This window comes from Mustela nivalis (genome assembly GCF_964662115.1).
Source record: "Mustela nivalis genome assembly, chromosome: 7".
NCBI lineage: Eukaryota > Metazoa > Chordata > Mammalia > Carnivora > Mustelidae > Mustela > Mustela nivalis.
Window position 1 is genome coordinate 3072543 of NC_139026.1, and position 17267 is coordinate 3089809.

The 17267-nt window shown below is 62.4% G+C and overlaps 1 protein-coding gene across 1 annotated transcript in view; it reads left to right on the forward strand.

Moving 5' to 3' along the window:
* CELSR1 (cadherin EGF LAG seven-pass G-type receptor 1) overlaps positions 1 to 17267 on the forward strand; it is a 131718-nt gene that overhangs the window by 98968 nt on the left and 15483 nt on the right. The window contains exons 10-22 of the mRNA XM_082739607.1: positions 1138 to 1323; positions 2336 to 2449; positions 3386 to 3560; positions 4188 to 4329; positions 5950 to 6070; positions 7589 to 7772; positions 8098 to 8199; positions 8857 to 8951; positions 9408 to 9617; positions 10592 to 10775; positions 12449 to 12592; positions 16009 to 16213; positions 16584 to 16751. Of these exons, the coding sequence (XP_082595733.1) occupies positions 1138 to 1323; positions 2336 to 2449; positions 3386 to 3560; positions 4188 to 4329; positions 5950 to 6070; positions 7589 to 7772; positions 8098 to 8199; positions 8857 to 8951; positions 9408 to 9617; positions 10592 to 10775; positions 12449 to 12592; positions 16009 to 16213; positions 16584 to 16751 (2030 nt within the window). The remainder of the gene's footprint in view (positions 1 to 1137; positions 1324 to 2335; positions 2450 to 3385; positions 3561 to 4187; positions 4330 to 5949; positions 6071 to 7588; positions 7773 to 8097; positions 8200 to 8856; positions 8952 to 9407; positions 9618 to 10591; positions 10776 to 12448; positions 12593 to 16008; positions 16214 to 16583; positions 16752 to 17267) is intronic.

Sequence of the window (17267 nt, forward strand, 5' to 3'; positions counted from 1 at the left end):
TATCTTATGTGCGTTGCCCGGCTAGGTCCCCACCTTCTTACACATCTTCAAACTGGCTAGCTTGAATCTTGTCTCCCGAAATAGAATGTTTATCCACAAAAATAAGAGTCTAATGGTCACCCGAACTCGTTTCCTTGCAAGTTCTGTGGTTCCCACTATTGTTCTCAAGTCTGTGTCCGATGACTCTATTTTACAGACCCCTGGGCGGGGCGGGGGCGGTGCTCTGTTTCCAGCCTCTCTTGGTGTTCACGCGCACCGTCTTGTCTCCTCCCGTGCTGGGTTATTTTTGATCGAGTGCCGAGCATCATAGCGAAGACAGTGAGAACTGGAAACTAGAATGCTGCTGTCCCTGCCCCTCACTTTTGCTTCCAGCAAGCCCTGCCCCCACCCTGACCCGGCTCTGAATTCTGGTTTTTATCATCCCAGCGCCGGGAGACTGGAAAGCTCTGCTCAGTTTCCAGCCTCCGCTGTGTCTTCCAGAACCAGCTGCCAACGGTCAGCAGAAGCGAACACCCCAAGTCCGGTCCTGCAGATTGTCGTCTTCTACCTGGTTGTGGCTCCGTCACTCTGCCTTGAGTCACTCTGACGCCTTCAGACGGCGACGCTTTAGTGTCTGTCTTGCGGTTCTCGGTGTTCTTGGGGGGTGCTGGTGCCAACTACCAAGTCCCTCATTAGGGCAAATAAGATCTGGCGTCGCTCCTGGCTACGCTTTCTTTGAACGCGAACACCTTAGGCCAGTTACTTCGCCAGCAGCTGTTTTTTTTGTTTTGTACAAACACATAAACGTGGTGGCCTGAATCCCGTCTCATAAAGTGGAACGCGCGCCTCCAGAAACTCCAGAAATAAGAGCTCAGAACCGCACCTGGGGTTGTTCCCGGTAATTAAGTCCAGTGGGCTTTATCTTACCCAGTTCTGTCCACAGTTGACCCTTCTTGCCCCAGAAAAAGGCACGTAAGTCTGAAGAGTGATACAGGCGATAATTAGAAACGAAACTTGGCCTCATTTTTAGGTCCGTCTTCGGCCCCGTGCCCTGGGGTAGGTCTGTGTACGTGGCTTTGTTATTTAAGCGACTGCGGAGCATTTTCTGTTCTGTTGTCATCAATTCAGCTGGTGGGTCTGGCTCTCCCTGTCCTCCAGATCCTAAACAAGTATGTCCAGTTCGAGGTGTCCCATGGTCCCTCAGACGTGGCTTCCATGAGGTTGTCCAGGTCCCGTGTGACTGACGGGGAGTGGCACCACCTGTTGATAGAACTGAAGAGCGCCAAGGAGGGCAAAGACATCAAGTACCTGGCGGTCATGACCTTGGACTATGGGTTGGACCAGGTGAGTTGGCGCCTGTACCCTCTTTGGAACAGACACCTTCCCCGCGCCCGTGAGAGAACAGAGTGACCCCTCCGTGTGCCTGGACCTGCCAGAGTCCTAGAGGACTTGGGGGCACACATTCTGGGCCCCCTGAGTTTGGGTCTCACAGGCTGCCTTATGCTGTGGGCGCCAGTATCTGTGCCTTTCCAGATGGTCTGCTCCTGGACTCTGTGTGTCCCGTCACAGTGCCGTTAGCACCTTCCACGGTGGTTCCTTGTAGCAGAGCTGTCCTGAGTCACGACAGCGTGCGCGGTTCTGTGCCTCTGGGGCACATAGATGAACAAGGCACGGGTCCTTACCCCAGCATGGTGCTGTGTGATGGTGGCTGAGCAGATGAGCCCCGGGGACCAGAGGGGGCCAGGGCACACTGGACAAGGGCTCCTGTCCCAGATGGGCACGTGGCACTCCAGGCAGGGCTCACTCACAGCACGCTGGGTGAGCCACACTCGATGTCCATGGTTTGCAGACAGTAGCAAGAGGCCTTTTTTTCTGGGCTCCTCTTGAGTTCTGTGCCCTTAGAGTCTGGGCGCTTCTCCCACTTGGTTCTGAGAATAAGCAGCTGTCATGTTCAGGACGCAGCCCTCCAGGGCCTGATGGTCCAGTGGGAACATCCTTGCTTCTGGCCACGGTGCACGTAATCTGTACCCGCTGCCATCTTGCTGCCGTCTCCCTAGCTCACCAGCGCTTTCTCAGAGCGGCTCGGGAGCAGCGCCACTACAGAGCTGGCAGCATTGCCCAGGTCCCCCCAGTTGGCCATCTTGGCTGTGCTGGGATGGGGACGTGTGTCCTGCGACCCAGTTCCCACTCCTGCCCGTCCCCCACACACAACCCAGCTCACCCCCCGCCCACCCCGTTTGGAGGCCCAGATGCCCTAGGGCTGTGGGGAGTTGGTCAGAGTGACCGTGTTTCGGCCTTCGAGCACGTTCCTCCCAGGGGTCCCAGCCCGTGGATGTAGCCTCCTCTCCCCGCTCAGGACACGGTGCAGATCGGGAACCAGCTCCCAGGCCTCAGGATGAGAAGCGTCGTCGTGGGCGGCGTGTCGGAGGACAAGGTCACGGTGCGCCGCGGCTTCCGGGGCTGTATGCAGGTACGGCAGGGCCGTGGTCACAAGACGCCCGCAGAGGCGTTGTTCAGCCCGCTGGTTTTCAGTAAATGAATGACGAGTCTCAGCCAACCCCACCGTAGCAGGTCCTGCTTCCAGCTCAGACTCGTCCTCCCCGCGGTCCCCCTCCAGGCCTCCCCCTGCATCCCTGCCCCACGTCACAGTCCGCCACCTGCAGCTCTGCCCTCCTGTCCTGTCTGGAATGTGGCCTTTGCTGCCCCTCCCCGAACCCCACACTCACCTGAACGGTGCCACCGTGGTCGTCCCCTGGAGCAGGTGTTCTAGCGGCAGCCGGAGTGAGCTGTTGATCAAGTAGCCCCGGTCATGCCCCTGGGCCTCCCGCTGCAGAGAAGGGAACTCTATGTGCCTCCTCTCCACGCACCCACCCTCCTCAGGGGCGGCCTTCCATCTCCCTGCTGTCCTCCAAGGTGGGACTTGCTGGGTGCGGCCCCCCGTGGTCCCCATCCTCTGCCGGGATGCCCCGTCCCCCGAGGCGTCTTGCCTGCCTTCATCCACGGCCGCGCTCTCCCCCTGCGTCCACGGCCGCGCTCTCCCCCTGCGTCCACGGCCGCGCTCTCCCCCTGCGTCCACGGCCGCGCTCTCCCCCTGCGTCCACGGCCACGCTCTCCCCCTGCGTCCACGGCCACGCTCTCCCTCTACCCTCGCTTACTTTTTCTTCTTGCACCAACCATGGTGCTTTGGGTCTTTGTTTCCAGGCAGCTGGTCCACCTACCTGGACCACACGCCCGAAGGCAGCACATGTGACCCTGCCCTTCCCCGTGCCAGTCCAGCTCTATACAATGAGGCATTGCTTCTTGGGGACCCGAGAGAGTTTGGGGCTCTCTTAACCCCTGGTTGCCTTTTGGGGTCCCTGCAACCCCAAGAGGCTGGACTGAGCCTGGCTGCCCCTTTCTAACTCAGGGAGTGAGGATGGGGGAGACGTCCACCAACATCGCCACGCTGAACATGGACGACGCCGTCAAGGTCCGGGTGAAGGACGGCTGTGACGTGGAGGACCCGTGCTCCTCCAGCCCCTGCCCTCAGCACAGCCGCTGCCGCGACACCTGGGACGGCTACTCCTGCATCTGCGAGAAAGGTGGGGGCCCGCGCCCGCACCCCGCCGTCCTGAAGCCCGCGGGCGGAGGGCAGTGCTTTGGTGCGGAGAGCGCCCTGGGGCACGCGAAGCAGGAGCACCCCCGCCGGGGCTGCGGGGCTGCGAGGCCTGAGCCTCCGTGACTGGGAAGAGGGGTCACTTCTCAGAGCGGATTCGGACATTGGTCCTCACTTGGGACGTGGGGCCTCCGGGCTTTATTCTCAGAACGCGTGATGAGAGGGGGAGGGAATTCGTGAGAAATCCCCGCGTTCAGAGTTGATACTTTCAGTGGCCGCCTGGATTTTGAGGGGCTGCGATCCCACTGTGTGACCTGGGGTGGCCAGGACTCCCTCCCTCGGCCTCCTGCCGTCCCGGTGGAGGGGACCCAGGAGGCGCGCGTCGCTGCGTTTCCGGGTCCGACCCACCGCACTGTTGGACACACTGTTGGTGTGTCCCGGGACACCAAGCGAGGCACCACGTCCCTCTGTGGCGGCGTGGCAGGAGGAGTGGACTCTGGGGAAGTCGCAGACGGCCCGAGACGTCTTCCCCCGAGGCTCTGGCTCTGCGGCGGGGACGAGGAGCGTCGCGGGCGGGTTCTGGGGTGGCGGTGACGCTGGCCTGTCCCCACAGGGTACTTCGGAAGGCAGTGTGTGGACGTGTGCCATCTGAACCCCTGCGAGCACGTCTCGGCGTGTGTGCACAGGCCCGGCTCCCCGCGGGGCTACGCGTGCGAGTGCGGGCCCGGCCACTACGGCCAGTACTGCGAGAACAGGTAGGGGCAGCCGCTCACGGAGCGCGGCCGCCACGTCCCTCCCATGTCTCTCCTTTTGGTCGCGTCACACAAAGGCACACAGAATTGTGGCTAACGTGGGCATAGTTCGGGTTTTTTTTTCAAATTTGTCATGAAATGAATAAGACTCTGAGCGAGCATCTCAAACTCACCCCGTTGGAGTGGGTTTGCAGCTGAACCACGGGGCAAGCGGAGCGCCTGCTTCCAGAGCCCCACCGCGCATGCAGCCGTGGGTGCCGAGCCGCAGGGACCCACCCCGTGAGCTGGAAACAGAACGTGGCTTTGTGGGGCTGTGGGAGCCTTGAGCGGTGTGGCCGACTGGAGCCCGGGTCTCCCAGGGCCCCAGCTGCCGCGTGGAGCGTGGGAGGAGTAGGCGGAAGTGGGAGGTGGGGGTGGCCTGGAGGCAGACCGTGTCCCCAGGGGCTGGCACTGCAGGCACAGAGGGCTGAGGGGGCTGTAGGGAGAAGGGGTCACCAGAGCTCCGGGGTCCCCCTGTCATACGTGCAGACCCACGAACGTACGGAACCCCCGGCTCAGCTGTGTTGCTGTGGTGGTTTTTATGCTCATGCTGTGTATACTGTTGGTACTTAATAACTGCTTGCCAGGTGAGCGAGTGAGTAGGAGAGGTGGCCTGCTGGTCAGGTGGGTGGACGGAATGCCGTCAGCCGAGACAGAAAGCCCAGGGCGGCCCTTCGTTTCGAGGAGCCTGAGGGGTTTGGTTGGGGCGTGCGTCCCACGGGTGGGTGAGTGGTCATTGGGGAGCGGCGGGGGTGGGGGGGGTGACAGCGACCAGCAGTGGCCAGAGCCTGGGAGGGGTGAGCCTGACCTCACGACCTTTGATGTCCCACATCTTGGGGCCTGCTGGGTGCTCAAGAGCAGGCCTGGGCACGTGTCCTGATCCCAAATCCACCAGACCCAGCCCGTGGCTGCTCAGAGCAGACCATGGCGCCTGTCACGTCTGCGGAAAGGCAGCTTGGCTGGGGGCACACAGGCAGCGTTTGCCTCAGGGCACCCCAGAAAGCGTGGATGCCCCAGGATCCCGTGTTCGGAACTACCCACCAGGGATCTCATGTTGACAGACACCCCAGGTCCTACAGGAAGGTTGCCCGGGGAGGCCGGGCTCCGTGGGTGCCACTGGGGCTAGGGCTGCTGCTGGAGCTGGCCTAGCTGTGGGGTCACCTGTCCCTGAGCTCCCCCGTGAGCCAGGCGCCGTCGTCCCGGTGCTGGGACAGAGTGAGCACAGGTCAGTGCTGTTCCCCCCTGCAGGGAGTGTGGCAAGGTCATGCTCCTAGGAGGCCCAGGTTGGGATCCTCAGTTGTGTCTTCCAGGTAAAAAAAAAAAGTGAGCAACAAACCATTTTAGAAATAAGTTTTGTAGTAGATGCCTGGAACTAGGCTTCTATAGACCTGGGACCCCTGGAGTCTGGGATCATAAGGGGTCAGGGGCGAGTGAGGTTGAAAACCAGCAAGGGGAAACTGAGGCTACTCCGGGGGAGGGAGGGGTCCAAAAGCAGGCCAGTGAGGCTCCTGGCCTCTGACATCTTCCTCTGGCTCGAAGGACGGTTATGCACACCTACCCTCTCCTCTCCTATTTCCCCAACAGGATTGACCTTCCATGCCCCAAAGGCTGGTGGGGGAACCCCGTGTGCGGACCTTGCCACTGTGCCGTCAGCAAAGGCTTTGATCCCGACTGTAACAAGACCAATGGGCAGTGCCAGTGCAAGGTGAGCCCGGCTCGCAGGCAGATACTGGCTGCATTCCCACCCCCCTCCTAGAGATAGTTGTATGAACTCTCAGGTCCTGAGCCCTGAGAGATGGCTCTGTGCACACCCCAGTGCACACACACGAGGTAAGGTCCTGAGCCCAGGGAAGCGACTGCTCACCGAGGCACTGAGTACCCCGGGCTGGTCTTCACGTGGACACTGACGTGAAGCCCTGAGAACTGAGTCGTCAGCCGCGCAGCCACTTGGTAACAGGAAATGATAATTTCTGTGAGGTTTGCTCAACCTCAGCACCGACCACTATTTGACCTCTGGGCTGTTTTCCTTGGGCTCTTGTCACGCTGGCCCTTGAGGATGGCTGAAATTTCTAAACCAGGGAAAGCTTTGCCACACCCCAGCCGGGGCATCTGTGTTCTGTGCAGCACAGAGTCACCTCCTCACAGCATCAGACGTGCCGCCGTGCTCCCGGGCAGGCCCTGGGTCACTGTCCCCTGCGGCATCCTGGGGAAGGCCACAGCCCTTCAGAATCGTGTCTGCACGGCTGTTGAGCTGCCGGTTGTTTGGAACCCAGAGGAAGGATCTGTCTCGTTGGATGAGGACCATGTGCTGCGGAGCGTAGTTTGCCGGCCCCAGTGGGAGGTCGCCGGCACGGGTCCCATCGCACTCCGGGAGCTTTAACACTGGGAATGTCCCACGTGTGCTCATGCACTTCTGGAAACACAAATGTCTGCTGAAACGTTTAAATGAAAAACCGCACTGGCGGGAGCAGATGGGGACCGGGGAAGCCACACGGAGCCGCATGGCAGTCGGCACATCCATGGGTGGCGTGGTGGGCAGGAGGGAGGCTTAGAGCGCATTTCGAGAAATTGTGCCTCGAATGTTTTCTCATCAGAAATTATAGAAAATACAGAAAGGCGTCAAAAAGTGACGCCCATGTTCCTGCCCGGGTGACTGGTCATGTGTTTGTGCCTCCTCCCAGGTGCTCGAACACACATGGTTAGACCTCCCAGTGGGGACGGTTCCATGTCCCTGCCTGACATGGGAACGGGACACAGGCCGTGGCTCTGCTGAGTCACAGCACATCCCACTCTTCAGCAGGGGACGCTTGAGTCCCCTGCAAGGACAGTATGGCCAGAGATGGGCACTAACCCGGGACTTGGCAATCTGAAGCCCGTGCCCTTGACCATTCCTTGACCTGCCCAGTGGTGGACCTTCAGGTGCCTTCTAACTTTTCACAATGAAAAAAATACACCACGTACATCTCCATCTGAATCCAGGGTTTTTGAGGATAGATAGGCAGGTGGCCCATGACAAGTATTAGCTAAGAAGTTAGGGGGGTACTTTCTCAGACAGTGCACCTGCCCCGTCGGGCGCAGTGGGCAGCCCAGAAGCCACTCCTGGGGGGATGTGGGTGGAGGGCGGCGGGGAGAGGCCCGGGAGCCCGGCTGTAACCTTGGCGTACCCAGGAGCCATCCTGCGGGAGAGGAGCCTGAGTCCCATGCTCCCCTTCCGGTTTTACAGGAGAATCACTACAGGCCCCCGGGTCAGGACGCCTGCCTGCCGTGTGACTGCTTTCCGCACGGCTCGCACAGCCGGGCCTGCGACATGGACACGGGGCAGTGTGTCTGCAAGTCTGGCGTCATCGGCCGCCAGTGCAATCACTGTGACAACCCTTTCGCCGAGGTCACCACGCTCGGCTGTGAAGGTCTGAGTTGCCCCTCGACCCCTTCGGGCCGTGTCAAAGGGACAGACTACTGGGCTCTGCACACGTGTCCGTGTCTGCGTGTGCACCACACACTCCTGGGGTCCGGGGAGCGTTCAACAGCCTCATGGTCTGACAGTGTGCGCTTGGCCTTCCATGACCTGGCCCTCCTGGAGGGCACGGATCAGAGCCTGGGTCCCACCTTCCCCTGTCCTAACCCAGATGAGGGTCCGGTTCTTGGTGGGGGCAGAGGACTCCAAGAGCCACGCACACTTGTGGGCATGGCCGTGGCCGGCTGAGCATCCTTCTTTTTCCCCTGTGACCCCAGTGATCTACAACGGATGTCCCAGAGCATTTGAGGCTGGCATCTGGTGGCCACAGACCAAGTTCGGGCAGCCGGCGGCGGTGCCGTGCCCCAGGGGGTCCGTGGGTAAGTACCATGGCCTCTGGCATCCATTCCAGGCAGGAGCTTGGTCGAGGCCTGCAGCTTGCGAAGATTTGGCCAAAGCGTCCGAACTCGTGGGATGTTCTTTAGCCAAAGTGTTGGGGGGAAGATAAAACCTTGTTCTTTAATAATAAATGACAAAACCTGGAAAAGCCGTAATGCAAACATGACACACGCCTATGGGCCGGGACGCAGGCTGCTTTGCCCCTCCCAGCGCCGGGTTCTCTATAAAATGGGGGTGGTAGCTGTGTCCCCACCCTGAGGGGTGTCCGGAGACCCCAGGGGACGACCCACCAAAGCACCCGGCCGTGAGTCGGGTTCGTGGCTGGCGTGCAGAGCCCACAGGTGCTGTGGGTACTTGGCAAATGATGGACTGGTTTCTCCCTTTGTGGACTTGCTCACGTGTTGGCTCACGGCGGCGGGGCGGCTTGGGCAGCTTCAGCGTGGCCCCGGGCACGTGGGGAGAGAACTTGGGTTGGTTTCGTGGCCGTGGCACCTGCCTGTCCCTGGGCTGGCCGAGGGGTGTGCATTGAGCCTGGGGTTCACACCCCCGCTGGGCACAGTGGGTTCCGGGACACACAGGTCACAAGCACGATCACTAACTGGGGTTTCAGGTCTTCCTCCCTGTTCCCCGTTCCCTAGGCAACGCCGTGCGACACTGCAGCGGGGAAAAGGGCTGGCTGCCCGCGGAGCTCTTCAACTGCACCACCGTCTCCTTCCTGGAGCTCAAAGCCACGGTAGGCTCCACCTCGGGGAGCTGCGTGTGTGCGGGGTCGGGGGGCGTGGCCGGCGCGAGGCCCTGCATCCCTCTGGCCGGGGGCTAGGCCCGGCTCAGGACCGTCGCGCCCACGTCTGTCCTGAGTGCCCACGGCGGAGCACAGCTGCTCTTCCCGTCAGGACCAGCCCTGCGTCTGGGTCTGCAAACGAGGGGTCTCCATATTCCGGCCCGCTGCCCCCGACCTCGCCCTTCGTCACTGCCACTCCCCTGGTGTCTCTTTCCAGCACGTTTTGGCCTGACCGTCCCTCCTCTTTGGTCCCAGAGTTACTCACCAATGTCCCTGCTTGGTTTGGGTTTTCAAGTTCTTGCCTGAAAAGGAAGTTTCTACGAGAAAGGATCAGGTTTTCTGAATCACAGGAAGGAGCAAAGCAGCCGCGGTGGGCGTGCAAACATCTCGTGTGCTCCCCCTTCCCAGAACGAGAAGCTGAGCCGGAACGAGACACGGATGGACGGCGACCAGTCCGTGCGGCTGGCCAAGGCGCTGCGGAACGCCACGCGCCTCCCGGGCCCGCTCTTCGGCAACGACGTGCGCACGGCCTATCAGTTGCTGGCCCGTGTCCTGCTGCACGAGAGCGGCCGCCAGGGCTTCGAGCTGGCGGCCACGCGGGACGCCGACTTCCACCAGGTGATGGCGTGTGGCGGGTCACCCCTGGGGGGCCCCGCGGTCCTGTGGGGCTTGAGGGCAGTGGGGGGTCCGTGCTCAGCTGTGCGACATGCCTGCTCCCCATATCCTCAGGGCAAAACTTCGCTCTGCACCCGGGTCGGGCTAGCGTGGTGACCGGGGACACTGGGTGCAAGTGCTGGGGGTGTTTGGGCGAGGACATGTGTGGGGCATAGTCTTGGTGGTGGGGACAGTCACCGTCACTGACAACTGACCCTTAGTACCGGCCAGCAGTCTGCGTGGCTTCCGTGTGTTAGCCACTCGCTGCCTACACGGCCTGTGATGGTGCGTGGTTGCTGCCCCATTTTACAGGTAAGGAGACCGAGGCAGAGAGAGTCAGGGGCATGTCGCTCCTCGGGGGCTCAGAGTCTCCGCTCCCACCTCGGGGTCCTGCTTTCAGAGATACGAGGTCTCATAGAGACCGTCCTGTTCTGTGTTTAAGTAACGGGTCCCTAAGAAATGTCTGTTTATGGTGGTTGGTGAGGAGACCCTCGTTCATCCTCACATGTCTGATCTGCTGGGCAGTGAGCGTCGGCAGCCATAATGCCTCTGGACCCCTCCCCAGGCCTCCCCATCCATGCAGAGACCCTCGGGGAACCTCTCTGTCCATGCAGAGACCCTCGGGGAACCTCTCTGTCCATGCAGAGAGCCCCCAGGGAACCTCCCTGTGCACCCCCAGGGAACCTCCCCGTCCACGTGCCTTCTCCCCTCTGCATCTTGGAGTGGACATGGGGGAGCCCCCAGCAGAGTGTCTCCCTGATGCACGGCTCCTGTCCCCCAGGGTCTGTCCCGTATCTGATCCTGCCCAGCCTGGTCTCAGGGAGCTGGAGACTTTCCCGAGCCTGATGTGCCCCTGCCTCCCACCATGTCACCTCGGCCTCCTGGGGCCGGGCTCACTCACCTGCTGAGCGCTGTCCGCCTGTCTGTCTGTCTGACAGGACGTGGTCCACACAGGCAGCACGCTTTTGGCCCCAGCCACGCAGGCCGCGTGGGAGCAGATCCAGCGGAGCGAGGGGGGCGCCGTGCGGCTGCTGGGCGGCTTCGAGGCCTACGTCACCAACCTGGCGCGCAATGTTCAGAGGACCTACCTGAGGCCTTTTGTCATCGTCACCGCCAACATGAGTAAGGCCGCGAGTCTGCGGGGTTGAGCGGAACTTGCGTGTGCTCCGGGGTCGGACCCCGGGGGGCCTGTCGTGGGGGCCCTGCTGGGCTGTCTTTAGGGGACGGTCAGCTGCTCTGGCCTCTGGTGCCTTGTCTGCAGTAGGGAGTCAGGACCCTCCTTGTCCGGCCTCTCAGAGCTGAACCAGGGAAACACACTCGTGACTCCTGGGCTCTGAGCAGGAATCGGGGCGGGTCAGAGGCTGTGTGGTCGGCTCTGGGAGGTCTGCCGGCCTCTTGGGACGTGGGTGTGAGGCTGTCCAGAGGGGCATGGCCGGGGTCAGGCTGCAGGTCCCTCCCTCCAGGCTCACCGGGGGAGGCACAGACCCAGGGAAGGACAAGGGACAGGCCAGCCAGGTACCGGGGCGTCGGGGGGATGTCTGCCCTTCCTGAGTCAGGGGCTGAAGGTCAGCAAGCAGGTACCTCGTGAACCGAGTCACCCCCAGCGCCCGGGAGGCGCCACGCTGAGGTCCAGGGGTTTCCACGGTCAGACTCCTTCACAGGGAGAAAGCCCTGATGGTAGAACCAGCCCCCACCTGACCCCCCCAGATGGAGCTGGCCAAGTCCCTGAGTGGGGGTTGGGGCTCCTGCAAGGGAGGGCCTTGCTTTCTCCTCTTGCTGATGTTTATTAGGCCGCCAGGCGGGGCGATGGGGAAGCGCAGGGCAGGGTGGCGGGGGTGGGGGGATTGCCTTGGCACAGCCGTCCCTGGAGGGGCTGAGCCTTAATCTGGAAGTGGTGGCCCTCACTGGAGCCCAGCCGCCGGGAGATGTTCTAGCTTCTGCATCTCCTGGGCCCTTCCGGGGGGGGGCCCCGACGGGCCTGCCTTGTGCCGGGGTGGCGGTGGGCTCAGGGCCCCCGTCATCACTGGGGGTGGAAAAAAGGATGCATGTGCTTCTGCAGAGCTGGCCTCGGGGCCGGACAGGACCCGGACCTGGACACGGTGCCGCCTGCAGCCCAGGGCCTCCTGGAGCACTCAGGCGGTTCCAAGTGTCCTGCCTACTTCTGCCTGCAGCCCCTCTGGCGTTGTCCCTGATGCTCTATGGCCGGAGCATCCGTCCTGCACTGGGTCCTGTCTGTCCTCCTGTGTCCCGTGTCCCCTGCCATCCCTGACCACCAGCAGCTCGGGGTGGGTGCCTGGCCTGTCCGTGTGGGCAGCTCGTGGGCACCCTTCCTGTGGGGGCTGTTGGACCAGTCAGCTCAGTGGGATGACGTTGGGGGTCATGTGCAGGGGTGACACTAGGCCTCTCTGTGGGGAGGCTCCTCAGAGCGGTGGTGGTCGGTGCCAACAGAGGGGTGACCCCACAGCCTCCGAGAGCCAACAGGACTCAGGAGCCCCTTGGGTCGGTCCGAGTGTCCACTCGGGCTCTGCCTCTGCCGGCCGGGGAGTGGGTTCCTATTCTCCGGCCATCTTGTTCTACCCCAGCCGGCCGGTCCCCGCTGCCGCCGGGACGTCTCACTTCACCCTCAGGGCTGGCGCTGTGTGACTCAGCCGGTCCGGAGGGCGCGGCAGAGCGGAGGCCACTCTGTTAGGAAGGCTGTCGCCGGTCAGGGTGCCGGCTCGGTTCGGTCTGGATGCGGAGCCGGTGGAGGGCGCTCTCGGGAGGGCCTGGATGACAAGGGGGACCTGTCCCCACAGTTCTGGCCGTCGACATCTTCGACACGTTCAACTTCACGGGGGCCAGGGTGCCGCGATTCGAGGACATCCGTGACGAGTTCCCGAAGGAGTTGGGGTCATCGGTGTTCTTCTCCGCTGACTTCTTCAAGCCGCCGGAGAGCAAAGGTGAAGCCTTGTGGACGCCACGGTGCCCCGCCGTTCGGGGGAGGGGTGGGGGCCTCCGAGGGTCCTGTGAGAAGGAACAGAACGGTTCCTAGTAGCGGAGCGTGTTGTGTGCGTGTGTGTCACATGCGTGCCCTGAGAAGGGGGCCGCCGCGGGGCGTGAGCTGGCGTCGGACCCCCGTGCTGTGGCTGGGCGTCTCCGGCAGGTACTTGGCTAACTCGTGACGTGACAAATGAGATGACACCTGACACACGTGTGCACTAGTCTTCCCTGATGGGCGGGGGAAGCTGCCTCTACCTGTGGGTAATTGTAGAACCTGCCCGCCCCCCAACCCCCGCCACCGCCAAGCCAGTTTTTCAGTCCTGGGTTGGGGTTCCATTACCAAATGGCTTAAACGTTCAGAATTTTCTTTTTCTTTTTCTTTTTTAAAAGATTTCATTTATTTATTTGAGACAGAGAGAGTCAGAGAGAGCACGAGCAGGGGGCAAGGGTAGAGGGAGAAGCCGGCTTCCCACCGAGCAGGGAGGCTGAGGGGGGGCTCGATCCCAGGACCCCGGGATCATCCCCTGAGCTGAAGGTAGACACTTGACGGAGCCTCCCAGGCGCCCCTGGGATTTTCTTAGAGTGTATTTTTCACGGATCCACTCCAGCTACTGAAAATGTCTTAAAATAATGGGGATGTGACAAGGTAAAATTCCGTAGTGGACAATTTACAGTTTGAGGTGTTCTTAGTAAATCAGTCGGTCAGCTGCGTGGTGGTATTATTCGGGTGTCGGAACCTCTGGAAGAGGATTTTACTGCGATGCGGGATCCACACCGACACCATCTTTCATACCGTCTTTTGGGCCGGCCTCGGCCGAGTTCCCAGCGGTCGTCAGCACTGACGGACGTGCGGACCCTGCAGATACCGCCGCTCATCCTGACCAAAAACATTGTCCGGGCTCGTGCTCCTTAATGGACCCCGGGTCCTCCTCTGTGTCCGAGGCTGAGGCATCCGGAGTGGACACGCAGGAGCCTGGTTTGCTTTAGACAGTCCCGCGAGAGAAGCTTCTGGTGCTTGCTGCCCTGCTGGCCTTGGGACGGCGGCCGGCTGCCCTCAGTCCCCTCAGCTCCGTACGTGGTGCCACGTTCAACTTGTCTGTTGGCCGGAACCATCACCACGGAGTAAACCCCGCCAGATCTTGTACTGATGGGAAGCCTCGGCCGCCGGGCTTGGGTGGCTCCTCCCCGTCCCACTGCCCAACACCTGACAGGTCCCCTGGAAGGCAAGCAGAGGAGGAAGCATCCTGTGCTCCCAGAGCCAGAACTCAGGGCAAGATCTGGGCGGACGACCTTGCAGGAGCTAGAGAGGGTGCAGTCTAGCCCCCGGCCCCTGGCACCCACCGCCTCCTGGTGTCCCTCCCACCTCGGCTCAAATCCTTCTTTGCCCTGACCGGCCCCTGGACAGGCTTCATCCCAGCCCCGGACTCCGGGCCCTTCTCCTCCCCTTGCCCTGGCCCAGCCTTGGCCCAGATAGTGTGTGTGTGTGTGCGCACGCTCATGCCCATGGGAGCACGCATAAGGCTTTTCTCCTGAGGCGAGGGAGGGGCCCCTGCCTGCCCTCCCCGCAGGGCCCCCCTGGGACTCGCTGGCCAGCGGACTGGTTCGCTGGGGATGCAGGGAGCCACTGGAGTCCGGGAGGAAAGTAAGCTTCCCGCCGCAGCCATGCACCGGCGCCGGGAGCCAACACCAGGCAGGGCCAGGCCTGGGGTCTGTGAGCGCCCCGGGACGCGGTCCAGTGCGCCCACCGCTGCCTCTGGTACGGTCGAGGCTGCCCAGAGTTGCCGGCCCTGCTGGAGGAGCGCCCCTGGCGAGCGGCTGCGGGGACTCAGCCGCCTTCCACTGCCGGGAGCAAGCCGCCGAGAGGCAGCAGGACCCGGGGGGACTGAGGTGGCAACTTTCTTTTTTTTTTTTTTAAAGATTTTATTTATTTATTTGTCAGAGAGAGAGAGAGAGAGAAAGCACACAAGCAGGCAGAGAGGCAGGCAGAGGCAGAGAGAGAGGCAGGTTCCCCGCCGAGCAAGGAGCCCGATGCGGGACTCGATCCCAGGACCCTGGGATCATGACCTGAGCTGAAGGCAGCGGCTTAACCCACTGAGCCGCCCAGGCGCCCCATCTTTGGCCTCTACTCTGTCGGTTGTCCAGGAGCAAAGGACCCATAAATGTCACGTCTGATCCGTTGGGTGGCATCTGACCCATGGGCAGAGGCCTGGGGAGGGTCGTCTGGCCTGGGGCAGCACCTGACCCTCTCACTCAGGAAAGCCCCTGCCTATATCACCCCCCCCGCCCCCGGAGGAGGAGCTGGGTGTCGCTGAGCAGTGTTGTCACCAGTCATCGGCCCCGAGCAGGGTCAGGAAGATGCTGAGGGTGCGTGTGCCACCTCAGAGGGGCGGACACTGTTGGTCACACGGCATGTTGCCGGCACCGGTGAGCCGCTCTGAGCTGCAGTGGCCCCCCGCACGGGGGCCGAGAGGTTCCCCGCCCCACTGCACCTCACAGCCCCTCCGCAGTCTCCCCTGGGTCTTGCCCTTTCTAGAAGCCCTGTCCCGCAGGTCTCGGCTCTCCCGCCTCCCTGGAGCTCAGCCTCCCGGGCTCGGTGCCGGGCGGTCTGGGTGACTGCAGAGCTGGCTTCTGGGCCACCCAGGGCATTTTGTCGGTTGTTGAGAACGTGAGTGAGTGTGGCTAGGCTAACAGAACGTCAGAGGGGACTGTCCCTTAGCCGCTGGGAAGGGGAGGGCCAATACTCCCTCCCGTGAGCCCATGTGGACACAGGGACTGGGGAAGTTTTCAACCTTCCTGCGTCCGTGCTCCCGTGCCCCGGTCAGTGGCATGATATCGTAAGCGCCTATGCCCCAAAATACGTGTGCGGACGTATTTACGCGGGTCATATGCGACTTCTGTGTCCCTAGAGCGCGTACAACTTCACACACCCCTGTCATTCACATGGGATCAAAGCAGGGGCACAAACCCACGCAGACGGTTCCCCGTCCCCATCCATCCCTCCCAGAGCAGCCCCGGTGTCGCCCCCTGTGTGGGGTGAGGGACTCGGCCGGTTAGCCCGTGACAGCTATCACCTTTTCCCGGGTCGAGCTGAGATGCCGGGAGCCGGCGCCGTCCTGGTCGCTCTGGGAGCGGAGTTTAGTCACGTTCCGTCCGTCCACAGTGTTGGGCAGGCACCGCCACCCTCGTCCCCAGGAATGACAGTCTGTCCCCGTCCCCTCCCCCAGCCCCTGGAAGCCTTTGTGCTGCAGTCGCGTGGGGCTCTGTGTTTACTCCGCCGGGACCCAGCGGGCATCTGTGACCTCAGGAGGCCCCTGCTCTGGCAGGAAGCGGCCTGGTGGGCGCACCGCCCCGCGCTCACACTCCGTTTGCATTGCAGGGACCCCCACGGTGCGGCCAGCCGGTCGGAAAGCTGCCCCGCAGGCGGCGCCCCCGGGGCCTGGCGCAGAGGGGGAGGCCGCATTCAGGAGGCGGAAGAGGCACCCGGAGGAGCCCGGCCGGTTCGCCGTCGCCCTCGTGATCATCTACCGGACCCTAGGCCGGCTCCTGCCTGAGCGCTATGACCCTGACCGCCGCAGCCTCCGGTAAGGCCTGTTTCCGGAGGATTCCAAAGGGCTTCCTCAGGCATCCGTGTGAGGACATTCCGCCGTGAGCCTGGGCCACGGCCACAGACCACTGCCCTGAGAGCCCCCGGGATGAGGTTCTGGGCATCCAGGTGGCCCTTCCATGGTGCTGCCGCCCAGCTGGAGGTGACCAATGCCCCGCACACGCCCCATCGCTCACAGAGCCGTGGCCACAGCCCAGGGCCTTGCTTGGGGACAGCGGCTGGGGCTCTGGCTCCGGGCCTCCTGGAGAGACGTCTACAGTGCGTGCTTCTGGGGTCGTCGATGCACAGATTTGAGACGGGCGTCTTCTAACTGTGCCTTTTCCCGTGTTCTCACTTCTCTGCCCCAGGCTGCCCAACCGGCCAGTCATTAACACGCCGGTGGTGAGCGCCGTGGTGTACAGTGAGGGGGCCGCCCTGCCCGGCCCCCTGGAGAGGCCTGTCCTGGTGGAACATGTCCTGCTGGAGACCGAGGAGCGCACCAAGCCCGTCTGTGTGTTCTGGAACCACTCCATCATGTAAGGGTGCCGCCAGCGTGAGGAACCTTCATCCTCCTACCCCCCCGGAGCTGGGCCCCGTGTGTGGGGTCTGCCATGGCTGCTGGAAGCTGGGACGGACGTCGGTGCAGCTGGGCGCCTGTTTCTGTGCAACCCAGACAGACGTGCCCGCACATCGTGCTGCAGACGGACTGAGTCGGTGTCTCCAAGCAGGCTTCCAGCCGGGAGCTGGTGGCCAGCGGGAGCGTGCGGGCGCCCGGCTGCAGGGGGCTCGTGCTGGGAAGCAGGCTTGGCTGGGCAGGGATCTCACGGCTCCTTTACTTTCAAAAATCTAGTTAATGAGCGAGCAGCATCGTGCCGGCGTGTGAGAGACGCTTGGCTTACAAAGGCAGGAAAGAAGGGCCACTTCCATGGCGAGGGACGTGCGAGGGACACACGAGGCGTGGCCGTCTCTCATGGTGCAGGACTGGATCTTAGCAATTAGCTGTTGCCTAATTACCCTCTGTGCCTCCGCGGTGCCTCTCATCCCCAGATCTT